The 27,647-nt window shown below is 42.6% G+C and overlaps 1 protein-coding gene and 1 long non-coding RNA gene across 4 annotated transcripts in view; one reads left to right on the top strand and one right to left on the bottom strand.

The window, feature by feature from the left end:
• The first annotated feature begins 15,410 nt into the window (after window positions 1–15,410).
• The window catches only part of LOC135115211 (uncharacterized), a 22,541-nt gene continuing 10,304 nt past the window's right edge, over window positions 15,411–27,647 (top strand). Inside the window, exon 1 of the long non-coding RNA XR_010275865.1 lies at window positions 15,411–16,312. This is a non-coding gene — a long non-coding RNA (uncharacterized LOC135115211). The remainder of the gene's footprint in view (window positions 16,313–27,647) is intronic.
• LOC135115209 (uncharacterized) overlaps window positions 19,408–27,647 on the bottom strand; it is a 12,146-nt gene continuing 3,906 nt past the window's right edge. Inside the window, exons 4-13 of one of the 3 annotated variants that reach the window (XM_064031728.1) lie at window positions 27,545–27,597; window positions 26,725–26,822; window positions 26,391–26,565; window positions 25,551–25,856; window positions 22,976–23,139; window positions 22,225–22,421; window positions 21,637–21,844; window positions 20,793–20,907; window positions 20,314–20,473; window positions 19,408–19,873 (exon numbers count right to left, since the gene is read on the bottom strand). In XM_064031728.1, coding sequence (XP_063887798.1) covers window positions 19,825–19,873; window positions 20,314–20,473; window positions 20,793–20,907; window positions 21,637–21,844; window positions 22,225–22,421; window positions 22,976–23,139; window positions 25,551–25,856; window positions 26,391–26,565; window positions 26,725–26,822; window positions 27,545–27,597 — 1,525 coding nt within the window. In that variant the 3' untranslated portion in view covers window positions 19,408–19,824. The remainder of the gene's footprint in view (window positions 19,874–20,313; window positions 20,474–20,792; window positions 20,908–21,636; window positions 21,845–22,224; window positions 22,422–22,975; window positions 23,140–25,550; window positions 25,857–26,390; window positions 26,566–26,724; window positions 26,823–27,544; window positions 27,598–27,647) is intronic. The other 2 variants (XM_064031730.1, XM_064031729.1) reach the window with 2 other exon arrangements.

Genomic DNA, 27,647 nt, shown 5'->3' with positions numbered 1-27,647 from the left:
AGACAAAGCAAACATTAGATGAACCACCTCCTTTGGAAAAAAAATTATAGGTAAAGATATTGACCTAAAAATTATCTCCAAAAATAGCACTGGCTGGCCTAAGGAAACACTAAACTTGAGACACTTAAGGGAAGGGATTGAATCTGGAACATATAAGTGGATTTTCACTAATAACTCTTACTCAGAAGAAGAAACATAGGACTACTTAATAAATAATGATATTGATCTAACAGATCTGTGGATGACCGTAGAAGACGCAGCTTTCATGAAAATAAGGAATGGCTTCCAAAACGAGAGAATCCCACCTCCAAGTAAAAGTGGAAAATCAGGCTCAAGACAAACGCGAAAGAAATAAACACAAATACCTCTCTCCAGTTACAGCACTTCAGCAAATGCAACAGCACTCACTAACTTCTTTGGACATGGACAATACGGACGAGATTAACAAAGTTCAACATGATGTACTCAGCTGGAGAAACAAAAGACAAACTCCGGCGAATATATACAAAGAACTTAACCCAGACATCATTTTAATAAATAACCATGAACTTAAACCCGAAGAGAATATTAAAATTTACAATTACAATACTTACCTTATTAACTCCAGCGAGGAGATGCACGATGGGTCAGCCATTCTTGTGAGACAAAATCTGAAACACAAGATAAAAGACAATTACGACACAGATATTATACAAGTTACCAGTGAGACGAAAACTGGCCCTATCAATATTGCCACTACCTACCTTCCCTCACGCAGATCATATTTACCATTCACAGACGTCCACTCAGTAGCTTCACAGGCCACTCCAACATACACTGTAGGAGACTTGAACGCACACCACCCTTCCATAGACAAACGGAAATGCAATGTTGTCAGCAAAGGTCTTGTTATGTTAATCAACAACAATAAACTAAAACACTTAGGACCTGAATTTCCCACTTATTTATCACGTAATGCTTTATCTACCCCTGACATCGTACTTTCCAAAAGCAAAACTTATCATAATATGATCATACAGCCTGGAGCCACCACCCCATCTAACCACTTACCTATTCTCAGAAAGATTACATCACAACCCATTAAAATATCTTTCCTACCTATACACGATCTAAAGAAAACCATTTGGGATGAATTTAAAAAAAGGAAGTATAACTTAAAACCAGCAGCATCAAACAAACCCTCACCTGTCACAGAAAACACTAGACGAGTCTCTTCAGGGAAGGACTACGATGAAAAATCAAATTCCTACAAGAAACTATAAAACAATACCAAAACCTATTTATAATCAAAGAATAAAGGAACTACAATGGTGGAATAAACTGTTAATTCAAAATAGTTTAAGTTATGGATGGAGTTATGCTAAACACATCACACATAAACAATAAAACAAGCTGTAATGAAAGAATGCATAGATCAGAACCAGAGGAGCTGGGAGAACGAAACAAAATAAAACTCTCTATACAAGGACCCCAAGGAATTCTGGCAGAACATAAACAAACTAAAAGGAAACCAAACCATTTTAAAGCCATATCTAATTAAAAATGTCCAGAAAATTTATGACAAGGAAAATAAAGAGGAAATTTGCAGACCTATCTGGAGTGACGTCTTTAAAATAAGCCCCGGTGACAATCAACACTTTGATGCAGCAACTGACCAATTAGTAAATAACTACATAAATAACAATAAAACACAAATCCTCCCCCATCCTCATGCTAACCCAAACAACCTAAATGACAACAACTACTTCACTTTCTAAGATCACTACCCAAAATATAAAAGATATAGTTAAAAAAAAAAAAACACTCCAGGTCACACCAAAATTAATAAAACCATATTTCAAAACCTACCTGAGGATACGCTGGAGACATACACCAAGCTTTTAAATATCTCTCTGTCCATGGACTACTTTCCCAACGCCTTTAAGCACGCAAAAATTAAACTAATACCTAAACCCAACAAAATAACTACAGTCCCATTAAACTTTAGACCTATATCATTACTAGAAGTACCGGGTAAAATATTCGAAAAATAATCAAAATTAGGACCAGGACCTACCTAGAAACAAATAACATACTACCACAGGGGCAACACAGCTTCACCAATATCGCTCTACGGATACCGCCCCAGCAACGATGACAGAAGGAATCTCAAAGGCTGCTGCTGAGAAGCAATGTTGTTTGGTTCTACGCGACGTCTCTAAGGCTTTTGACATAATCTGGATAAATGGATTAAAATACAAGTTACAACAAATTAAATTACCTCCCATCTTATTAAAATTACTTTGCAGTTTCTTACACAACAGAACTGCTTCCATCTCACTACAGAATTTAGAAGGTCCCCCTTTCAATCTGTATAGCGGAGTCCCACAAGGAAGCTGCATCTCTGCAACACTTAACACCATATACACTCACGACATCCACCCGCCCCCCAAGCAACACATGGAATCCACATTTTATACGCTGAAGACATTACTCATCAGCCTGGAAAATATAGAAACATGCCAACCAAAAAAAAAAAAAAAAAAAAAAAAAATAGAGAAAGAAATAAACATCATGAATCATTATGAAAACAAATGGAAAATTAAAACCAATACAACCAAGTTCACTATCCGCCCCATCGCTTTAAGGAAAACTACTCCAATCACCGTTGCAGGAGAACAGATTCCCTACGCTGAAAAAGCCAACATAATAGGTCTACAGCTTGGTAGGTACGGTTATACAAAACACATAAAAGGCATATCCTAGAAAGCCACAACAGCGCTGAACATTATCGACAGATTTGCAAAACTTGACATTAAAATCAAATTACATCTTGTGAAAGCGTTTGGTCACCCGGTCCTGACATACCCAGCCTAAACTCTAAATGCTCTTTCAAACTCACAAATTTTATCATTACAACGAATTCAGAATAAAGCACTCCGTTTTGCACATGGCGAAAAATACCCGTACACTAAAACTACGCAAGAATTACATTATTTATCAAAAGTAGGACCAATCAACATTACACTCTATAATAGGGGAAATAAGGTGAAACAAAAACTAAAGGCTATCCTCAAAGACAGTACATATATCAACTCAGTGCTGGATCACCAACACACCAATGATCACTTTTGGCTGAAGAGGCCCATCAGAATACTAGAACAAGCTACACCTAATGCAGTATACACCAAATAAAACACTACACTATCACATACACTCGTCATCACATGCAAGGTTGACAACACACAGCATCACCAGTTTGAGCGTCTACTACTGCTCCCTGAGTCGTGGTGTTGCCTGGATCCAGGTCCCTCCCACAACCCACGGGGGGAACTAGGCAGGTGTCAGCCTTGCAAGGCAGCACCGTGCGGTACAGACAGGGGACGCGAGGAGAATGTATTACTGACACAGTATTGAAGAAAACAACAAAATCATAGATACTTTAAATAATCACATTAAAACAGAGCATGACGGTCTGCCCGTCATCTTTTATCCTTCTGCTTTCTTTCGTTACTTAACCCAACCTGTTACCTTCCACCTATTTTCTTATTTCCCCCACCTATTATCTATCCCCCAATAAACCTAACCCTAGATCACCACACTGGCTCCTTACACTGGTAACATACCAAAATATACCAAAATACATGCAAGGGAGCGAAGTCCCTTCAAGCAGCCGGGTTTCTTTACCGTCTCTCAAAAGTTGTCTCAAGAAATATCTTCTGCGTCGTCTGTTCCAGATGTAAATTTTAGTTTCAATGTCTTATTGTTTGTTTTTATCCCTTAGTATTGTAATATTTTAGTTTATGGAGAGTTTATTGATTTTATTAGTATCTTTTTCTTTTGTTATATAACATATTATTCTTCCATGACAAACATTACATTCAACACTTTTACTATATTCTATTCCATCTCTCTCTCTCTCTCTCTCTCTCTCTCTCTCTCTCTCTCTCTCTCTCTCTCTCTCTCTCTCTCTCTCTCTCTCTCTCTCTCTCTCTCTCTCTCTCTCTCATTCTCTCTCTCTCTCTCTCTCTCTCTCTCTCTCTCTCTCTCTCTCTCTCATTCTCTCTCTCTCATTCTCTCTCTCTCTCTCTCTCTCTCATTCTCTCTCTCTCTCTCTCTCTCTCTCTCTCTCTCTCTCTCTCTCTCTCTCTCTCTCTCTCTCTCTCTCTCTCTCTCATTCTCATTCTCATTCTCACTCTCTCTCAATCTCAATCTCAGTCTCTCTCTCCCTCATTCTCATTCTCATTCTTTCTTTCTTTCTCTCTCTCTCTCTCTCTCTCTCTCTCTCTCTCTCTCTCTCTCTCTCTCTCTCTCTCTCTCTCTCTCTCTCTCTCTCTCTCTCTCTCTCTCTCTCTCTCTCTCTCTCTCTCTCTCTCTCTCTCTCTCTCTCTCTCTCTCTCTCTCTCTCTCTCTCTCTCTCTCTCTCTCTCTCTCTCTCTCTCTCTCTCTCTCTCTCTCTCTCTCTCTCTCTCTCTCTCTCTCTCTCTCTCTCTCTCTCTCTCTCTCTCTCTCTCTCTCTCTCTCTCTCTCTCTCTCTCTCTCTCTCTCTCTCTCTCTCTCTCTCTCTCTCTCTCTCTCTCTCTCTCTCTCTCTCTCTCTCTCTCTCTCTCTCTCTGTCTCTCTGCACATTTACTAGGTGTCATGTCTCGGGATGTTGCACAGCAGACATATCACATACAGTTATCTTCTCATGGAAGTAAACATATTCTCTTGGAATATTGATCAGAAATATTACATACAGTCATCTTCTCATGGAAGTAAACATATTCATTTTAACATTATGATGAACACATTCACAGCCGACTGTTACCATTGCATTATTCCTTCTCGTGTGTGTCTAAAGCTAAGGACATCTTGCTTACCGTTACTATACATCTGTACATGCAGACACAACTTATGGCTAGCAATGACATGCATCAGTCCTTTCCTTACACAGGAGTAGCATTTTTATAGCATTATAATTACCTAACGAATAACACGCTTGGCACATAACACGACAATTAATCTTAAATTTAACACAAATATTTTTACTTAACACTAGCTCTTTTTTTTATGTATTTTTCAGTTTTGTTAATTTTAATTTTTTTATTTTAATTTTTTTTTTTCATTTATTAGTTTATCTTTTCTAATAAATAAGTACATCAGTCTTACCTATAACACAAATATATTTCCTTAACACTACATCTTTATTTCGTTTTGTATTTTGATTTTATCTTTTATTTAATTTATTTTATTTTATTTTATTTTTTATTTATTTATTTTTTTCCTTAACAAAAGGCGCTTCAACGCGGCGCCGCTCCACACCCCCGCCCCTGCAGCCTGCTCCTCACGCCCGTCCTGCCAGCCTGGCCAGGGCCTCGCCCTTCCAGCCTGCTCCACACGCTACCCTTCTTTCCGCCTGCCTGACCCGCCCCCTCCACCTTCTCCCCCAGTCTGTCCCACACGCTGCTCACCGTCACCACTCTCTTCTCTTCCTGTGTCCGTGCCGCTGCTGCTGCTGCCCGAGGGAGGCACAGCTGCACGAGCACGCGTACTGCTTGGCTCCGGTCAGGGCCAGGCTCACTGCTCGCTGCCCGCTCGTCGGCATCTTGCTGTGGCGTGTGGGACAGGGGGGCGGTCACGTGGTGGCGCTCTTCGGCGGCCTTCTCCACTGGCGGCGCGTCGCTCATCACCTGCGCCACGTCGATGCCCTTGCAGAACGCGGCATAGCCCGTGTGGTTGCCCAGGCGGCAGGTGTACACCCCGTGGCAGCCTGCCCGCGCCAGCAGGTCTCGGGCCTCGCCCAGTGCCACGTTGGTGTGGTGCGCCGACCTGTACGTCAGGACAGCAAAACCCCGGTGGCTGTCGCGGCGCTGACGCCGGTTGCGCGGCATGTGCTCCAGGCGCAGGGGCCCCACGCTGCGGAATACCTGGAGCAGCCGCGATCGGGGGAAGCTGAACTTGACGCCGGTCACCAGCACGGAGAGGTGCTTCCAGCGCACTTCCTGGCCCAGGCGGGCTATGTCCTCGTTGCTGGGCACCGTCACCGTGACCGCGTCCTCCTCGTCGTCAGACTCGTCCTCGTCATCCTCACTTCCTGCGGCGCCTTGGCCGGCTTCACTCGTGCTCCTGCTGGATGCCCCGCACTCAGCCTGTGCCGGCTCGCCAGGAGTGGGGGCATCTCCTTCCTCACCCTGCTTTTCACTGGCTGGGCTAAGCCTGGCCTGCTTGGCAGGGGTGGGAGCGTCGTCCGGCTGCCAGTCTGGGGGACAGTGTCTCTTCAGGGACCTGCCCGCCAGCTGTTCTCGACGCTCTACGGGCCCTTGGCGGCGGAGGTGTGGCCGCTGCTCATCCCCGCGTGGGTTGAGCTTCGCTTTCTTCGCTGGAGGACACGCGGCGTCGCTCCAGTCAACGCGGCACTTTCGCTTTGAGGAACGCGTCATAAGAGGACGCTCCTCTTCCCTGAAGGGGATTAACTTCGCTTTCTTCGCTGGAGGACACGCGGCGTCGCTCCAGTCAACGGCGCACTTTCGCTTTGAGGGACGTGTCATACGAGGACGCTCCTTTTCCCTGAAGGGGATGAACTTCGCCTTCTTCGCGGGCGGACACGCCTCGTCGCTGCAGTCAGCGGGGCACTTTCGCGTTGAACAATACATGCTTCTTTAGTCGCTGCGCTGATCTGCGGAGAAAATGTACTGCTGTCCTGGAGAACCAAGGTTTGCGATACTCGCTACCAACTTGAAGGGTGCCAGAACCTCGGCATATTTTTATAAAAAAAAAATATTTTCAGATTATGCAAATTGGGAACGACTTAACTCCAACCTCCCCATCCAACCTCAGGCAATCCCAGCTCCATTATAGATGGGAAGCAGTAAATGCATCACCTTCACTACTCCTGTATTATCATCACTACTACACCAATACTAGTGAGAGAGAGAGAGAGAGAGAGAGAGAGAGAGAGAGAGAGAGAGAGAGAGAGAGAGAGAGAGAGAGAGAGAGAGAGAGAGATACACATGCAGTAGTATACTAAATACGTGTGTGTGGTGTGTGTGTGTGTGTGTGTGTGTGTGTGTGTGTGAAAGAAACAAAGACAGACACAGAAACAAAGATAAAGACAAACAAGCAGACAGAGAAGCAAACAGACACACACAAGCAGCCAAAAAGACAGATACAGACAGACAGACAGATAAACAGAGACACAGAGAAAAAAGACAAAGAGGAGAGGTATGGAAGGTCACGTGAACGCGGACAGAATAAACCAATCTGCAGTATATTTCTTTTGCAATTTATGGAGGCCTCACATACTTCTGCTTTTGTCTCCCCGCCGACTGGCTTTTGTGAGCATCATTTTTGTGTGTTGTAAAGCTTGTTTGTGCCGCGGCCACCTTTGCAGTTTAATGGCCTTGGCGTGCTGTATGTGAACGCCAACTAAGGGAAGAGGTTAAAGAGTGCTTATTTTTATACTGAGGTAACGGGGTGCCCAGTCTCTCTCTCTCTCTCTCTCTCTCTCTCTCTCTCTCTCTCTCTCTCTCATCTTACCTACCTTAGAGCTATATACCCGCTTACCTATATAAACACCATCCTACCTACATACCTATCTATCTCCGTTAATGTGTTTGTGATTGTCTTGCTAGATATCTAATCTGGAATGCAAAGCACGTGCGTACAAATTCCAGACAATACAGGAAATTAGTGCTCGCATTCTTCGACACAACAATGGTTGATCGTGTTCCCACGATATTTTCTCTAATTAATGATACAAACTCCTTGTTCAACTAATATCATAAAAAGACATAAAAGCTCCTGTTACTTCCACTAAGGCTTGATGAATGTAGTCGAGATACAGGGAAGCAATCTTTCAGAATACGGGCCATACTTTGCACACGGCCTGATCTACACGAGGCCAAAACGTGTGCACTGCATCACTTGGCTGACGTGCGCCACTAAATCTTGTCTGAAATCCCCACAGCAAACCATCGTCAGGTAAGAAGGTCCTTTACAATGCCGGACTGTGAATCACCCTTAGGTTTCATTTAAATGTCATCGTGTCCAGTTAAAAACAATGCTAATAGGCTTAATGAGTTAAAGGAGAGGAGACGCGGGGGACACTGATGGAGTTAAAGTCACGCATGGATACTGCTTCAGAGAATGTAAACTTCAACACACTCATAAAAGACCAGCTTTCATAAACACTACTGTTACGATATAAATTATATGTATTCATTCACGACTACTTCACAACTGGAGATTTCTCTCTTTCCCTTAAGAGTCAAATTGTCAAAAAGATTAATAAAATACTTAGTAATCAGGCTATTGTTGATAAATCTATACGGAGATAAAAAAAAAAGATTAATAAAATACTTAATAATCAGGCTATTGTTGCTAAATCTATACGCAGAATAAATAAATAAATAAATAAATATATATATATATATATATATATATATATATATATATATATATATATAATATATATATATATATATATATATATATATATATATATATATATATATATATATATATATATATATATATATATATATATATATATATATATATATATATATATATATTTACATATATGACCATTTCAGTGCGATAAGTAATAGGTCTCAGCACTACAAACAATTCATTAAATCTTAAAAAAAAAAAAAAACCTGCAGAAAGAAGGCGATAAAGAGGAGTGGATTTTTCAGTTTGTAGTCCATATAATGGAGATGACTGTGGAACAAGAAGTGTCTCAGAGCGGCTTGTGACTGAGGAAGGATGAGCCAAACAGTCGTGAAAGGGTTAATGGTTAGGCCTGTACACACTAGAACTTCTCATATTTTCCCAGTCCTGCCAACCTCCCCAGAGTGGCAGGAGGCTGCTGCGTGTTGCAAACCGAGGGCTGCCAATCCTCCCTTCCCCAGTGCTGGGCAAACATGACTGGCGACCTCCCTCGCCTCCACCTCTCACCTCGTAAACAGTAAACACAGTGGAGAGGGCAGCGCCACCTGTGTATTCCTGCCTTTATTCTATTCCAGATGGCAGCTACGCCTCATTTCTCTATCTCTCTCTCTCTCTCTCTCTATCTCTCTCTCTCTCTCCCCCCCTCTGTGTATGTGTGTGTGTGTGTGTGGGGGGGGGCATTTCTCTCTCTCTCTCTCTCTCTCTCCCCCCTCTGTGTGTGTGTGTGTGTGTGTGTGTGTGTGTGTGTGTGTGTGTGTTTGTGGGCATTTCTCTCTCTCTCTCTCTCTCTCTCTCTCTCTCTCTCTCTCTCTCTCTCTCTCTCTCTCTCTCTCTCTCTCTCTCACACACACACAGACAAAGAGGACACACACAGACAAAGAGGACACCACACACACACACACACACACACGAGAGAGCGAGCGTGAACGCCACACTGCCGTTCGTGTGCCTTGTTTGGAGTAATGCAATCACACGGGGTTACGGATAAACAATGAGAATGAAGACTCCATCCGAGGCCCTCAGATCCCTAAAGACACAAGCACCGCACACGAGGGTACTGGGCTTATGGGTGCCCGTGGATCATCACAGACAAGATCCTCAGGCTTAGTAATCAGGATACAACTACCACCCGCACTCTCAAACGCTTTGTTCTCTCACCAGAGCCAGATCTTAAAGCCCACAGAGAGGATCAGTCGCTTACCGCGGACCATTTTCTAAATCATAATACACATTACTAGAATGATGAAAATATCCTTTATAACTTCAGTAACTTCCACTACAACCTGTTACAATAAGTCGAGAGAAGACGCTGAAATGTTTGAGAATGCGATCTTAGAAATAATGAGTTGAAGCTTAACAAAGCTGGATTAAAAGAAAACAAGACTGGTTCCCAAACTGAATGAAAGACGACAGGACAAAATTCAGTATCACTTTGTTGGTGCTGAGGATGTGAGAAGCACTGAACAAAGAAAAAATAAGTTTATGGACAGGGATAACAGGTGGATAGAGGCATGTATGTTTTCTACAAGATCTGTCATGTGTCTGCCTCCTGGCTTCTTGTATCTTGCCTTGTGTTATCATGTTCTAGACGTGCCGAAATAAAAAAATATCTATAATTAGCAACCATATCAGGCAATGCTCTTTTCTTTATTTTATCATTTATTTCGGATATTGTTTTCCTGAGTGATATATGCGATATTTTAGTGTGTTCAATATCATTACCGTAATTGTCATTGCCTTCTGTAAAATGTTTGTATTACGTTGCCTCGTCACGGTTGGTCAGTGTTACATTGTAGTGTAGCCAATCAATATCATTATCTTTGTTAACATGTACATGCCTCTATAGCAGTTTGCCTCTACACCAGGAAGGCTTATATGGAATCGTACGGTCTTTTACATAATATCGTCAGATCCTTTGATATAAAATTCTGAAACCGCATTGAAAGGCGTTACGCTTATAGAATGTTATGTTCTTTGCAATAATGTTACCCTGATGCGTGGGTTTTGTGATGTTCACTTAAAAAAGAAAAAGCTCTACCGCAAACTAGGAAATATAATAGACGAACAGTGTGCAGCATCTTTCAGCTAATGTCCATGTGTATCAAACGTCCTGCCTCTGCCATGAAAACAACAGTAAAGACACAGCTTCTAAAATTAAAGTATTCAGAATTTTGATATTCATAAACCTTATTCTCAAAAGTTTTTCTTGACTACTTTTAACAGCCTCTAGTGGATGTTCTTAGTGAGTTTTAATGGTCTCTAGAGATAGTTTGACAAGTATTATGCATCTTTAGTAGAAAACAAGATGTCTAATTCTATGATTTTGAAAATAACCATGACGAGATAAAGTCTTTCAAAATACGTGTTCTCGTTACCTATGAATTAACAGCATCCCAGCACTTCCTATCCTCATTAGCTGCGAAGTAACAAAGCTAAACATCTCAATCACGCTCTTTGCCCAATCCTGCGAGGCTCGCTAATGTTGCCATTATGAATCATTGTGAAACCCGCCGCCTCGATTGCTGCTCAAGGCGTGTGTTGTGGGAACAATAAAAATTATATCTGATTTTTTTGGATCTTTTAAACAACATTTTTCCTTCAAGCCAACCACACCGAGTTTTTTGTTTTTTCTTTCATCGAAATTTCATAACGCGGCCTGAATCCCCGAGCCGCGGGCGTGGTGGGTTGTCTAATACGCGGGACTCCCAAGCCAGCGAGACAGAGATTAATGACGCGTCTTTGTGGCCGTGGTGGTGCAGGTATAGGCTGGGAGGAAGGTGATGCCTGGCCGTGTGTGTGTGTGTGTGTGTGTGTGTGTGTGTGTGGACGCGCGCGTGCGTGCGTGCGTGCGTGCGTGCTTAAGATTTCTCTCTCTCTCTCTCTCTCTCTCTCTCTCTCTCTCTCTCTCTCTCTCTCTCTCTCTCTCTCTCTCTCTCTCTCTCTCTTTACTTAAGGAATCGCTTCAAGGTCTTTTAAAGATATATTTTTTTCGGTGACTCTCTCTCTCTCTCTCTCTCTCTCTCTCTCTCTCTACTTAAGGAATCGCTTCAAGGTCTTTTAAAATTTTTTTTTTCGGTGACTCTCTCTCTCTCTCTCTCTCTCTCTCTCTCTCTCTCTCTCTCTCTCTCTCTCTCTCTCTCTCTCTCTCTATCTCTCTCTCTCTCTCATCATGAGTCTTGGGTCTCTGCTTGGAACTATTATCAAAGGCTACGTAGATAAGCGATCGGGTTCTTATGATGTTTTCCAATAAATGATGCAGATTCATACAAACACTACTGAAAATCTCAATAACCTTCACTATAGCCAGCGAAAAAGTGTTCAAGTGTAGCGCCGAGACGTTTAAGAACACGAAGACTGCTGCAATGTTCGATGTGTATATGGTGGTGATGGTGGTGTGCGTGCTGCTCGTGCTGACGTTCAAATCCTTGTGAGAGTAGGAGGTCAACATCTTTTATAGGTTATGAACTATGCATGAGATTGGAGTCCGTAACTAATTAACATGACATGGTGTTTCTGAAATGAAAATTGTCTTGCACCTGTCTCGTCCTATTTTTTTTTTTATTATTATTGCGAGGCTTTAAATAACTAATTGATTAATTAATTAATCCAATACTCCTGTTTTTCTCTCGGTAAGTGTTATTCTTACTGAACAAAGATGAAACTCTGAATTTAACACCAAGACACGCGGGGCAGACTGTGCCAGCACGTGAACACGAATCTCTCTCCAAGGTATACCAGTTCATGCATTTACAAGGAAAAATAAGATTGAAAAATACCTATGAACACTGTATTCCGTAAAACAATAACAGTAGATGAAATTAATAAAAAGATACACTTGATTCTGAGATATATGAACCATAACTTAAAAAAAAAACAAAAAACAAAGAGCATGCATGTTTACACCACTTGGCGCATAAACCCAAGCCGCCGTGTTGTCACAGCATGCCAGACTGGATTAAAAGCCATCATGTATAATGTATCGCTCCTATGAACTACTGCAGGCAAAAATTAATCAACAAGAGAAAAAAAAAAAAAAATGGCGGTGTGTTTACACACACCTACATCAATACTTGGGCGTCAGTGTTGGCGGGGAGACGTGCACAGAAAGTAACCTATGCTTGATAGCATGTTTCCACCTAGAGTATTATTTCCTAAATCTCCATGCAATGAACTTGGTGGTGTGACTGTTCTACCAATAATTCCATTGGACAACAAAGATTTGACTTTTCTGGTGCTTTATCTACAATTATCTTAACTACTTTTTTTTTTTTTTTTGTAATTTGGTTTCTTCTTAATCACCTGCAGAGTTTTTGAGCTGACTTTTTTTTTTTTTTTTTTGCCAACTGGCGAATTTTTGAGTCACATCGTGTGTTTTTCATTCAGCTGCATTGCTTTTCTTATCTGGTCTGTTCTGATTCTAGTAACCACGTCTCCGAGTTTTCATAATTTACTCCAAATCTACGAGGATGAATTTGTGGATTTTCAACTCCCGAGCACTCCGTCACTCCGAGAAAACACACGTTGACTGCAGAGCCTTACTGTACCAGACCTGAACTAACCTTGGAGCCTAATGAAGATGGGACTAAACCTTGAAACTCTTATTCGTATTAGTACAGTGCACCTGAAAAAAAAAAAAACCGCTTTTCCATTCACCCCAAACCGTAGAACAAGTTAACATTTATAATAAGTAAACCATGGCACTAAACTACTCAACATTTCTATGGGTATATCTCACCCATACGTTCATCACACGCTAATGAGTGCAACAATAAAAACTTACAAAACTTAAACGATATCCAACTTTATGTACTTCAAGAAAACCGGTCAAAAAAAAAAAGAATAAATAAATAAAATAAAATAAAATAAAATAAATAAATAAATAAATAAATAAATAAATAAATAAAACACTAATTTGCTTCTCCCACAAATAGGTAAAGAAAAAAAAAAGTACATCCACTAGTAAAAATTCCATAATACCCAGGCAAGTGCTCCACTGTGCTTGAATAAAGAGGTATATTGTAGTTCCCCTCAGCCATGCCACAGACTTCAACAATTTACACTCGGGGTCACTAAGGGTGCGTTCCCACCAAACCATTCAATTCAATTCCATTCCATTCAATTCATTGTCATTCATGAGTGGCTATGATGGATCACGTTAATTCCTATGTAAGCGTTCCCACCGGGTCATTCAATTCAATTCCATTCCATTCAATTCCTGGCCATTCTCATTCAATGATGCATCTGGTTCCATTTTTCTCTCTTGAATGACAATCATTCGACTATAATAATTTCGCAGGTAGCGCCATGTATATTGTCTAATATTTATATTTTTCTCTAATTTTCATAACTTAATATTCGTGTAAGAAACAATCTGCAATTATCTATATTAATTACAGGTCTATTACGTGTTTGGTTCTCGTATTGAACGTGTTCAGTTGTCGTTGCCATCACAGAGCAACCGCTTCAGTTGTTGTGCTTGTGCTGTCGTCATCGAAGCATGGACGTGGAACAATTAATAAGTTTCGTGCAAGACCGGCGGCCCATATTCGATCCCAGCGATCCTTTGCACCGCAATAGGGATGCTATTTCCGCCTTATGGAAGGAGATTGCAGAAGAAATGAAATGCAAAGGTAAGTTTTATTACAGGTTTACTTATCTAAACTAGGTCACTGACGTCCATCTCGCACGAAGGCTTATTGCATACTAGATGACCTGAATGAAAAGTAAGCTGATGGCGTTGGTTGGAACGGTGTTCATTGAAAAAGAATTGAATGACGTGAATTGAATGGAATTGAATGGAATTGAGTGGCTTGGTGGGAACGCAGCCTAAGCCGAAGCCGGAGTCACGTCCATTCACGCTTGTTTTAAGTATTTTAAGCTACCAGAAGAGAGGAAGCTTAAATTTAATACCAGGATCAGGAAAAAGTTTATTTCTTGCGATAGAGAGAGAGAAAAGCTTAATATTACCCCTCCACCCCTCCCAGTGAGCCAGGCGACCCTCCAGAACAGCGCCATCCTGCCCACTTGTGGTGTGGCAGCCCTGATCGTCCCTCTCCCTCCCTCCTCCTCCTCCTCCTCCTCCTCCTCCTCCTCCAGCAAAGAAGAGACCTTTGACCAGCTGGTGGACAGGTTAGTGTTGTTGTTGTTGTTGTTGTTGTTGTTGTTGTGGTGGTGGTGGTTATGGGGGGGTGGTGATGGTGGTGGTGGTGGTGGTGGTAGTTCGTCTCTCTCTCTCTCTCTCTCTCTCTGCCAGCCTTTGCCTTTAGCATTGCTAGTTTTTCACAGTTGTACTAATCTTTTATTTTGTTGTTTATTTTTTTATTAATTCTTATTTTATTCTATTATGTTTATTTATTTCTTGTTTTCTTTATTTATCTATTTCTTTGTTTAATTTCCTTGTTTATTATATTTATTTCTTTATATCATTTTCTTTCTTTATTGATTTTGCATATTATTATTATTATTATTATTATTATTATTATTTATTTATTATTTTATTTTTCATTTATTTATTCATTTATTTTTTTATTTATTTTTTTTTCTGTCGTTACTGTTCTAACTACACTTGTTTTGGTTATTGTTATTGTTCTTGTTATTGTTCTTGTTCTTGTTATTGTTATTATTGTTCTTATTGTTCTACTATTGTTCTTCTGTCAACTTCTGTTTTTTGATCATATGTATAGTCTGACGCCAGCCTTGTGCGCAATAAATTTATCAAACAACTCTCTCTCTCTCTCTCTCTCTCTCTCTCTCTCTCAACAATTTAATCTAAGCCGGTTTCGAACTGATAACTTTAAAGCAATGAGACAAGCACTTTACCACGGAGCATTTAATTGTTCTGATTTTCGCAGACGTGTGAATATTTTGTTTATTTATTTATCTATTTATTTTTGTCATCGTTGTTGAAGTGTTCCCAGTCGCCTTTGAAAACTTCCCTGCTCCCTCCAGCAGCCGCCACTCCTGCACGTTGCGTAGTCACACCAGTGACCGCACAGAGACGCCCACTACTTCCTGATTTATTTCCACCTAAATATTTTCACGCGCCTCTGCACCTCAACCTGCCTTCCACCACACACAGTGTGTGTGTGTGTGTGTGTGTGACTAGTACTACAAAAGGACTATTGACAGCGGTGTTTGGAAGCAGCAACGTGGAGGCGGTGGCGGAGATAATCATAATTGTTGGCGCGGGACAGGAGGCCAGTGTGGAGGGCGTGTACAGAAGCAGACGGCACTAGTGGTTAAGCTGTGCGCGTTCAGAGTGTTGGCGAGTCAATGAGGATAGTATGGAGGCCTTCAGTGTCGTTAGAGAGAAGGTGCTTCGCCTCGTGTCTCGTGTTCATGGAGTGGGTCGGTGGTGGCGAGGGTGGCGGGTGGTGGGCATGCGCGATCACGGCTGTGAGCTGAGAGCCTCTCAGAGTATAGGCGACTGGAATCCCTAAGCCAGTGAGGGAGAGAAGGTTCATGTTATAGGATTTATTAATATTGATGTTGTTTTGTTTGGTTCTGTCAGGATTTGCCTGCTACTTATTTTCCTTGTGGTGCAGTGAAGTGAATGGCGTGTGGCGGTGTGGTGAAGTGTGGCGTGTCCCTCGTTCTGGTGCTGAGACACACACCAAGGGTCGATAATGGCGATGCGAGGAAGGAAAACCTGTGTTAAGTTCTGAGGTGCGGTGACAAAATTACTGTGTTGTGAGTGAATAAAATTCGTTCCGTAAGCCGCGGCCGCATGTCACTGTGATGTTCTGCTGTTACGTTGTTGTTGCCGTGATCCAGTTACACAGTGAAAGAGATCGTCGTGATCCCAGTGCAGCACTGTAATGCCGTGCTGCCGGGAGTGTTGCCGTGCCGCCTTGCTGCCAGGAAGTCTTGTCGTGTGCTGGCAAGTGTTGCCGCACTGCCGGTAAGTGTTGCCGTGTGCCGGGAAGGCTCATTAGGCCGGTAATGACACGCCGGTACTGAGAGGGAGGGGTGGAAGATGGTGCGGGAGGGAGGGAGAGGGAGGGAGGCAGGAATGGAGAGTGATGGGAGGAGTGAGGGCTGGGGAGTGACGCGGGAGGGTCACTCATTACGCTCTTCACACGGCCATTAAGAGTTTTGTTTGCAATAGTCAGGATAAAGAAAATAACCTTGTAACGGTTATAACAAATCATGAAGGCCGAGGTGGGGCTGTGTGGTGCAGGTGGGCGGCGGACCGAGGCGGGGCGGGATTGTGTGGGTGGAGGTGCGTGGCGGGGTGAAGCGGGGCTGTGTGGGTGCAGGTGGGCAGAGAGAGAGTGAGAGAGAGAGAGAGGGAGAGAGAGAGAGAGAGAGACTATAACTGAGGTACAGAAATGCTTTTAAATGAAAAACAAGTTCTGTCCTCTTTACCAATAAGAATGTGCCCGTTTCTCTCTCTCTCTCTCTCTCTCTCTCTCTCTCTCTCTCTCTCTCTCTCTCCGTGGCGGTAAGAGAGGATTGGCTGTTAGTACAATAGGATCTGGTTGAAATGTTCTAGTTATGCTCTCTAACTGCACTTAACTTTTTCAATATGGCAAGACATGACTGTCCAGAACACTCCCTCCACCTCCCCCTCTTGCCTCCTTGAGTGACGGCAGGCGGGGGCGCGGGCGGTGGGACGTGATGAGAGGGGCAGTGGCAGTGATGGGCAGCCTGGTGATGTACGGAACAGTGTTAAGAAAGAGTGGGATGAGTGAGTGAGTGAGTGAGGGTGGTGAATACGCTTCTAACTCAAGGACAAAACAAACACACCACCAGACAAACAGGAAATGCAACCAAGCCTCGGGTCTCCTTTATCAGCGAACAGTTGCTGTATTCCACGAGGCAACACAACAAGGAAGCATTTCACAAGCACTCAGGAATAACGAGTCACATGCAGCAGCCTCTTGCTTGGTAACCTGCCTATTTACTTTTTCTTACTATTCTTCCTTCACTTTTATATTCCCACCCACGCAGCCTCCTGCCGCCTGATCAGCCTCGTGTGGGTGTCGCTCATACGCCTTCTGTCCTCGCCGCCTTTACTCTGCTCTCCTCCACTATAATATTGTTTTCCTCTTCCTCTCTCACAGCTTCCTCTCTGGCCATGTTCTTTTACCTTCCTTATTTACTTCATCCTTGTCATCTCAAATTCTTTCTTTCCCTATCTTATTTTTTCCTTGCCAGCTCAGTTTTACGCTACACATATTTCTTTCCTCCCTGCTCGCTACAAACCTACTGACACTTTTACTCTTGTCACAGCACGGCGGTCTTTCCTTCTTGCTTTCCTGCGTGACTCCTTTTATGTTCTCTTTTATTCCTACTTTTCCCACTCCCGTCTCTCCTTCCCTCCTTTCCTTCCCTCGCCGCGGCCGCCACCAACGTCCTCAGTCAACCCGCCTCTCTCACTTGTGTATGTCACCTTCGCTCATCACCGCCACTCCCTCACTCACTGTCTTCCTCACCTCACGCTAGTCCCTCTCCTCCTTCTCCTCCTGCTTTTCCTCTTCTTCCTTCCCTTCTGCTCACACCCGCCTGCTGCACACACCTGGCACTCGCGGCGACAGAGAGCACGTGTGGCTACAGCGATCCGTGAGGAAAGCGACACCACAGGACTCAAAGGTCAATCTTTTTCCCTCGTTTGTGACCACCGAGAAAACAGCGACAAAAAGCGACAAAAGACATCACGAGGTTCATGAATGTGCTCACATCTGCTGCACGATAAACTCTCCCCAGCACCAGGCAGCGTGACGCCAGCCTTTGGGGGGGGGGAGGGTGCGGCGGAAAAGAAGGTGACGTAGCAGCTTGCTTTAGAGGGTTACGCTGTGGTGAAAGCGAATGAAATGCCGGGTCATCACAAAAGTCTCCGGCAGATGTAGAATTTTGCACCAATTTTTTTATTTATTTATTTATTTATTTGATTTATTTCTTATTTTATTTTATTTATTTATTTATTTATATTTTTATTTATTTTTTTATTTTGTGTGTGTGTATGTCGCGTTACGTGCAGGTAATTGATGAGCGAGCGTGTGCGTGGCAGTGGGCCAATTTGACGCAACCTTTTCATCTCGGTATCTGATGAATGACCGCCAGGAGTCAGGTGAAGGAAACAATGGGTTATTCAAGAAGGGAGTGCACTTCGCGAGGAACACACAAGTTGATATGATGTTATGAGTTAGTGATGAAGTGGATGTGTTTCAACTTGACCAAATAATAGTAGTAAATCTGACAGTCTTCTACAAATGGGCGCCAGGAATCAGGTCAAGGAAATAACTGGTCATTTCAAGGAGGGAATGCAGCTAATACGATGTCATGAAATAGTGATGAAGTGGATATGTTCAAACTTCACAAAACAGTATTGGCAAAACTGATAATATTATCCTTACATTGCTAACGTTCAGTGACCTAAGAAGAGCAGAACACTCTCCTAATTATGTGCAGTTTTAATTCCTTTGATATTTCTGCTTAATTAAGTCTGCATGGTCAGACACTGATTCAGAGTAACTAAATCTAATTATCACGAAAACAAACGCTCACTACAGTGTGTCCAATTTTAATTTTACCTGCAATCAAATATTCAAGTTATGATTGACATCCTTTTGAATGATGGTGTTAAACATCATACTTGCCGTGCATTCCCGTTCAGTGAAGTAGGCGGAGGACCTTTGCTGCCACGTCTTGGGTCAGTGTTCCTCAGTCTACCACTCTAATTGGGAATTGGTTCTCAGATAGTGGTAGGTGAATGGAGTAGACTTACTAGTCAAGTTGTTGGTGTTGAGTCATTATTGAGCTTCAAAAGTAGATTAGATTAATTACTGTGTGAGGATGATAGGTGCAAATAGATATGTTTCATGATGCCACTATTACGTGTTGGCCTGGTGGCTTCTTGCAGCTTCCCTCATATTCTTGTGTTGTCAAGTCATGCCCATGGCTTGAAATACAACACACCTCTCTTATCGCTTTGAAGACACCACACCTGTTGTGTAGTGAGCCCAGGGGAAGGTGAGGAATGTAGACACAGCGTGGCAGTTACCAGATTTATTGTTGCCCATCACCAGTACAGACTCGAATCAATACAAAAGACTCGGTTTCGTAGTAACAGAATCCATCGAGCAAAGAATCACCACAACAGTGTTTGCTACGACGGACAACAGAGAATATAGCTTGCTGAGCATTTTATTCATTATTTCAAGAATAAGGAAACAGAGATATTAATACAGAGGAAAATTATTGAGTATACTAGCTATCTAATACAGAAGGTCTATTCCCTAAACCATTATATAGTACCTGGCAGGTAGATTCTACTTGTCTTAACATATCGTAGTCCTCTTTGACAGCACCTCAGTCGCTGTGGTGAGAGAACAAAGGGTCTCTGAATGCTGGCCTTAGTTATGGTCCGCATGATCCTGTCTTCATGCCTTACCTTCCTTGTTGACTGGGTTACAACGACTCTTTTCCGGAAACTACTTCCTGTGTCACAACAAGAGATCTTTCCGGATGGAAAGAAAAAAAAAGATTAGCGAAAACAATGACAAGTATATTACGTTACGTAAAAAAAAAATAAATAAAAAAAAAGTTGAGATGAAAAAAAAACCTACAATCAGTTTCTAGAATCATAAATGAATTTTATGTCACTTTGTTACCTTGTCTACATCACTACCTTGTTATTTATGATTTTTTGTTTACTCCTTTTTCTTTCTTTAATTTCTTAGGGCGCTGCATTACGCGGTGGGAAAAAGCCAAGGCTGTCAGTGGAGAGAGAGAGAGAGAGAGAGAGAGAGAGAGAGAGAGAGAGAGAGAGAGAGAGAGAGAGAGAGAGAGAGAGAGAGAGAGAGAGAGAGAGGGGGGGGGGGTGGGGCGCGCGCGCGCACACACACACACACACACACACACACACACACACACACACACACACACACACACACACACCTTGATTTCTTAAGTTTCACCACCAGTGCTGCAATGAAGCAAATGAGGAAGAGCGCAGCAGAACACAGGCCCACAGTCATCCCCAGAAAAGCGGGCTCTTTAGGGCGATTCGCTGTCCTCATAACCCTTGGCTTGCACGAGAAGTATTCACTGTAGGGACCTGGTATGGGAGGAAGGGGGAAGAGTAGTGAAACATCACCATAACACAGGAACGCATCAACACCGCGGAAGCGAAACACGACTATAAGAGAGGAAAGTAAGAACACTGAATGATTAAGAGAAGTGAAGTGATTAAAAAAAAAAATTGAATGGTGCCGCAACAACTACGGTCATGAGGCACAGAAATACTAGTAATGTTAAAATAACTGATAAAACTAACAAGTAAGGTATAATTCTAATTTCCAGCGAGAGAGAGAGAGAGAGAGAGAGAGAGAGAGAGAGAGAGAGAGAGAGAGAGAGAGAGAGAGAGACTCACTCACCTGCCCTGGTCTCCGTCACTATGAACACAATGTACTCAGTGTCGCTTTCCAGACCCTTCCCTCCATTCCAGTCGCCTCCCACCACCACTAACTTCTCGGGGTCCTTGTCCTCCACCTGCGGAAGCCACGGCCATTAGTTTCATTCTTGGATTCACTCAGCGGGGACAAGCCTGCAACAGTAGCTCATAATCTTGCCTCATAAGAACAACAAATCCCTGCATACTCGCAAAACACACCTACGTACTTACGCATGTATATCCGTCTATGTATTCTTTATCCATTAATTGATCTAGTATTCTTTTAAAGGTCCTTGTTGACGCGGCACTAACAACCTGATTACTTGAGCCTAACCCAGTCGTTCACTCCTCTCTCTGATTACCATTTTCTTCCTTTCTTTCTGAAATGACTGATTCAAGACTGGACCGTTACTTCTCGTGCTTTCCAGTTTACTAGCCTTAAGGAATTTGTCAACGTCACCTTGTTATATTTTTTATACCACTTAAATACCTCTACCAGATCACCTCTTACTCTACGTTTATCTAACGAACGTAGATTTAGAAACTTTAATCTCTAACTGACCTGTGTACATTCTGTTCGCCTTAGTCCGAGTCACGTGTCATCCTCATATTCGTACTTAGTTGTTAGTAATGCTTATTGTACTAATGCCAATAGAAATAGGAAAAATATGTATACTTTCTTTTGTGGTCCTAGTCTCCGTTCTCTGTTTCCCCTTCAGTAAATAGTGAAAAGTGTCAACTACACACACACACACACACACACACACACACACACACACACACACACACACACACACACACACACACACATGCACACACGTACTTACCACCTCGATCTTTGCCGCAATTCGCAACGAGTGATCGTTTTGGCCTGGATCAGCGGAACGACGATTCCTCCTCCTTGCCTGCGCCTCCTTCCTTTCCTTCTCCCTTTCCGTGCGAACCATTACCAGTGCTTTCTCCTCAGTGTCTTGCTCCCTCGTGTGATGTTCGTCGCCGCCGCCGCTGTATTTCCTCAGCAATATCCAGTGCATTCTGCCACCAGTAACCAATCACTGGGTTAGGGTACGAGCAGAGCACGACCGGCGAGATAAACACATGAACTTTGGCTTTTTTCACAGCACACACACACACACACACACACACACACACACACACACACACACACACACACACACACACACACACAGTCAAGTAAATACGTATAGTACAAATAGAACTTTATATGAGCAAATTATAAGACATTCTCTCTCTCTCTCTCTCTCTCTCTCTCTCTCTCTCTCTCTCTCTCTCTCTCTCTCTCTCTCTCTCTCTCTCTCTCTCTCTCTCTCTCTCTCTCTCTCTCTCTCTCTCTCTCTCTCTCTCTCTCTCTCTCTCTCTCTCTGACACACACACACACACACACACACACAGACCCTGGAGGGTTCTGCAGGACGGGCAGCTGTATGCTGATTGTGGTGTCTGTTGTTGTCTGGAGTTCTGTTTTCTCCAGCACTCGTGGCTTCTCTGGTTCCGTCCATTCTTCAAGTGTCGTCAGTATGTCACAGTGCACTGTTGTAAAGCACTCCTTCACTTCTAACGTGTACTTTTTGCCTGGAGTCAGGTGAGCAAACTGCGGTGGAAGAAGAGGTGAAGTTAAGGACAATATTATGAAAGACTTCTGCGCCACACCTCCGCTACATTCAAAAGGCTGTATATGGGTGAAGTTACGTGAGTTTTTAAGGCCGATTTTTATCTATTTTTTTAATTTTTTGTTTTAGGGATTAATTAATAGAAAAAAAAAAAAACTTCTGAATGAAGCAAATCATCTCTGTGGCTTTTGATAATAGTCGTGGTGAGAGAGCAAAGCGTTTCTGAACACAGATCTTTAGCCTGTAGATGTTGCACCGCCAGGCATGACAAGGTCCCTTTTCTGAAATGCGTTTGGTTTCTCGTAAAGACTATTTTCAAAGGCCACAGAGATAATGCGCCGGGTTCTCATGCTTGTTTTGTTCATCAGTAGTACAAAATTCTTGTTAGACTATCATTAGAATCAAAATCACCCTAGGAATCGCCAGTCACGCCTAGTAAGAGTCGAGCTGAGACGCCGAAACGTTTCACAATGTGATTCTGTAATCACGCGAGGAGTTTGCGTTTGTGCGTCAGTGGGTAAGACCTTTGACATACTTCAATTCCAGTATCGGTGATATTTTTCACAGTGCTCTTGTCTCCATCCAAGAATGTGAGTGTGTAGTAACCAGGGTTGCCATTGTTACTGCGAAGTCCGTTCCAACTGAAGCGTAGGGTTGTTTTTGCGTCGATCTCTGCCCTAGTCCTTGGACTGGAAGCGCCTACGTGAGGAAAAATTTGAAGCTCAGATGAGGTCAGGAAACTAACCTGATCATAGTGACGCAGACTGTTTGAAACACACGCACACACACACACACACACACACACACACACACACTCATTTATTTATGGATTTATTTATTTATTTATTTAATTATTTAATTATTATTATTTGTTATTCCCTCAGCAGGAGCTTCTCCCTGCAGGGTTCTAATTTAGTTAGCGCACATCTCTACAACCCACCGGTCCACCTGGCCTCTGGAAGGCACGACGATGATTTGGTGGGAGCACCTTTTGGCGTCCATCGCATAGAAAAATTTCGATTTCAGTCTCGGAAACACCTTCATGGAGGTAACTTTCTTATTTTATGACATTCCTTCATGAGAGCCACCGCTTTGCCGTATTTTGCATATTTTGATTTATCTACATGTGAGGGAAAGTTTCTGCCTGGCAACTCACGCAACTCTCGCCTCATCACTACAGCTCGAGCTGGAGCGCGAAAAATGCGCCAATTATTTGCCATAACACACTTCATATACGGGATAGCCAGTGTATTGTAAAAACTTGACAAAACAAAACAGAAAACGGTAATACGACGAGTTGAACTGTGAAGATGTAAAAAAAAAAAAGTTTATAACATGTTTTACTTATACTCGCTATTTTTAACAGTTAATCATTGAATAATGAAATAAATGATTACTTTAATTAGGAAAAAACTCTCGTAAAAACGATAGCGTGATGAAAATGCAGATGAAGCTCCACACACTGAAAACACAGCGTCACTTACAGCAACGTGTCATTCGCCGCAACCATCACGGTGGCGCGACTCTCTTAATATCAATAAATGCAAAGTACTTAGCGTAGGTTGAGGAAACCCACACAATAGGTACACATTAAACAACCAAACTCTGGTAGGTACAGGGTACGAGAAAGATTTAGGAGTTATAGTTAGCTCTGAACTCCGTCTAGGAAAACAATGCATAGAAGCCAGAAACAGGGCAAATAGGGTACTAGGATTCATTTTTAGGAGTAGTAGAAGTACTTTTTAAAAGTAGAAGGCCGGAAGTAATATTAAAGTTATACTTGGCGCTGGTCAGACCTCATCTAGACTACGCTGTGCAGTTCTGGTCCCCACATTACAGGAAAGATATAGGTCTATTAGAATCAGTACAGAGGAGAATGACTAAAAGGATACAGGGGATGAGGAGTATTCCTTACGAGGCTGGATTGAAGCTGTTAAATTTACATTCTTTAGAGGGACGTAGGTTAAGAGGGGACCTTTAAGTGGTATAAGGGTTATAACAAGGGGGATGTAAGCAAAATTCTTAGGATCAGCAACCAGGGTAGAACAAGAAATAACAGGTTCAAACTTCAAAAATTCAGGTATAGGAAAGAAATATGAAGAAATTAGTTCTCAAATAGAGTGGTAGATGAGTGGAACGGACTCAGTAATCATGTTGTTAGTGCTAGGACATTAGGGAGCTTTCAGAGAAGATTAGACGGGTTTATGGATAGGGATGATAGGTGGAAATAGGTAGGTATATTTCATACAGGGACTGCCACGTATAAGCCTGGTCGCTTCTTGCAGCTTCCCGTATTTCTTATGTTCTTATGTTCTCTTGGCGTGATGGTTGGTGGAAGGGGAGGGTCCAGGGTAGGGGGGCCTGGGCAGCAGCGACACAGCATTTTCGTGCAGGTGTGGTGCAATATTGCGCAATGCCAAGAACAACCTCGATAAGAACGGCGGGGTCCGAATGAGCCGGTCTGAGACGAGTCTAAAAAATCAGAACCCTCCAGTTGCTGGTGAAGGTGCTTCAAGTTGGTCCGCAGCTTAAAGCACCCATTACCTGATTATCTTTTTTTATTTCCTCAATTGACACATGACATGGGAAAGAAAAACAATGACTGAGGAGAGGAGGGAAAAAAGATCATAATTACGGGGAGAGAGAGAGAGAGAGAGAGAGAGAGAGAGAGAGAGAGAGAGAGAGAGAGAGAGAGAGAGAGAGAGAGAGAGACGATGAGAGAAAGAGTGTGTGTGTGTGTGTGTGTGTGTGTGTGTGTGTGTGTGTGTTACCACCCCCATTCGTGAGGATTTCTTTTACTATTAGTATTATTTTTTAATGTATTAAAGAGAGGGACCAAGTACAAACGAATGGTAAAAAAAATAAAATAAAAAAATCATAAATGCCGTCCCTGAAGAACAACAGAGGATAAAAGTTTTATGTTGTTGTTGTTGTTGTTGTTGTTGTTGTTGTTGTTGTTGTTGTTGTTGTTGTTGTTGTTGTTGTTGTTGTTGTTGTTGCTGTTGTGTGATGGTGGAGGTGGCGCACCACACTACCTAGTCTGCCAGAAGCGTCTCACGTGCCACCTTCACCACCGTAAGTCTCACACAGGCACAAGTACGGAGTCTCACTTTCGGGCATTGCGATGAAGGTTTCTCTGGAGAGGGAGGGGTCGGTGGCGGCGCCCACGTCGTTGGCAGGGTTGGCGGTTACGGTGTAGTTCGTAAAGGGCAGCAGATCTTTTAATGCTATCGTTGCTCCTCCCCTAGAGTTGACAGCACCGTATTCAACGAGGGGACTCTCGACTTTCTCACTCGATGGCTTCAGAATGAATTGCACTTTCATATTGTAACCATTATATTTAGCGCAATTGTTTTCCACGGTAGCTGTGCATCTTCTGGAATCACACTGAAGACTTCTCACCCTAGCTTCAGGTTCTGTTGGGGTGAGAACACACGACTAAGGTAGTTATAAGTGAGTTGCATCAAGTTTACATACGCTGTTGCATTTATCCACATACTTCTCTTAGACTACCTGCAGAAGAAAGAAAAAGAGAAAAAATTATTATTATTTTTCTTATGCGTTTTTACCTTTACTAAACAAATCAAAGGCAAACGATATTGAAAAAAATTACCTTGGTTTTTCTTTTAAATTTTATCTATTAATCTATTATCTTATTTCACTTATTTACTTATTTTATTTTTGTTGATGCTACACTGAAAGATGTTCAGAGACCACACGTAAAGCGTAAAGAGAGAGAGAGAGAGAGAGAGAGAGAGAGAGAGAGAGAGAGAGAGAGAGAGAGAGAGAGAGAGAGAGAGAGAGAGAGAGAGAGAGAGAGAAAGAGAGAGAGAAAGAGAATGTGTGTGTGTGTGTTAGTCTTTCAGTAAGAGTGAGAAGAAATACAAAGAATATATATAACTTTCAGCCATAATGGAATGAGAAGAGAAGAGCGAAAGTGCGCGACTCACCTGTAGCAGGGGTGACTGTAGAATTTGTTCCTATTATTTTGCCGGTGGTCTTTTCTCGTATTTGTAAAGTCGCATTGGAGTAAGGGCGTGCCGAAATTGTCATGCGTAGCCAGTTTCCCTTTGTGTCTTGCCAGTTAGTAAAGTGTGTGTTATAATCACACGCCAGGAAGTATAACTGTTGATGTATGAAGAGAGAAGAGAGGCGAAATGCTAGAATGCTGTTGATAGCTGCAGTAAAGTGGCTAATATTACTCGGCTATGAACACACACACACACACACACACACACACACACACACACACACACACCGTTCAGACTTATTAGCAATTCCCACCTTGTATCTAAACTCGTCCTTACTGGGATCAAGGTGACTCGAGTTGAAGGTTACACGATTGGGTTCAGCATAGATATCGATCCTCACTTTTCTCTGTCCTGTGGGTGAAGGAGCAAAGAGGAAGAACTGTCATTGGCCTCTCATTGTCACGGAAACTTTGATGAAAATAATGAAATGGGAAAGGAGAGTTGGAGGGCCTCGGTTTGTGTACGCCCCACGCAGGGACTGAACAAAGATAATTTATTTTAAGTGTCTTCGTGTTTTACTCTCCCAGGAAAGACAGACAGTTTGGAATTCGTCGAGCATGATGGAAGAAAGAGCGGTGCACGCTTCCCTCTGCTCTGGGATGGTTTGGAAGGTGGGAAGGGAGAGGGAGAGGCTATAGGAGAGAGTAGTCAGGTGCGCATCGAGGGGGGAAGAAGACGTGCCATGGACCGGGAAAGGCTGGGCTGGAAGAGAATAAGAGAGTTTTGGAAAAGGTCGCTGGCTGTGAGAGACTGGGCTAAACGGGGAAAGTTTAGGGAAGGTTCCATGCCAGATCGTAGGCAGATGGACATAAGAGCAAGGAACAGAGGAAGTATGATGATATTGAACCGTACTGTTTTGCTTCTCACAAGGACTATTTTTCACAAGTCATAAAAATCATTGGTGCCGTATCTTAAGAATACCTTTTTTTTTTTTTTTTTTTCCATTGATGATACAGATTAGCTGTTAAACTCCAACTGCAATCATAAAAACATCATTGAAATCACTCAGTAAGTTTTACAATCTGTCAAAAGTAGAGTGGAGATAACACATGGAAAAATTTCAGAATACAGACCTTGGTTAATATCTCCGTTATCTTCATGGTTGTCTCTTCTACTTGTTGTGCTCCTGTCAACAAAGCGTTACAAGAGCGTTAGCCTCACTTATACAAATTATAT

The sequence above is a fragment of the Scylla paramamosain genome, chromosome 29 (assembly GCF_035594125.1).
Source record: "Scylla paramamosain isolate STU-SP2022 chromosome 29, ASM3559412v1, whole genome shotgun sequence".
Taxonomy (NCBI): Eukaryota; Metazoa; Arthropoda; class Malacostraca; order Decapoda; family Portunidae; genus Scylla; species Scylla paramamosain.
Note: the sequence above shows the minus strand (reverse complement) of the source record. Positions and strands in the feature narration are given on the sequence as shown.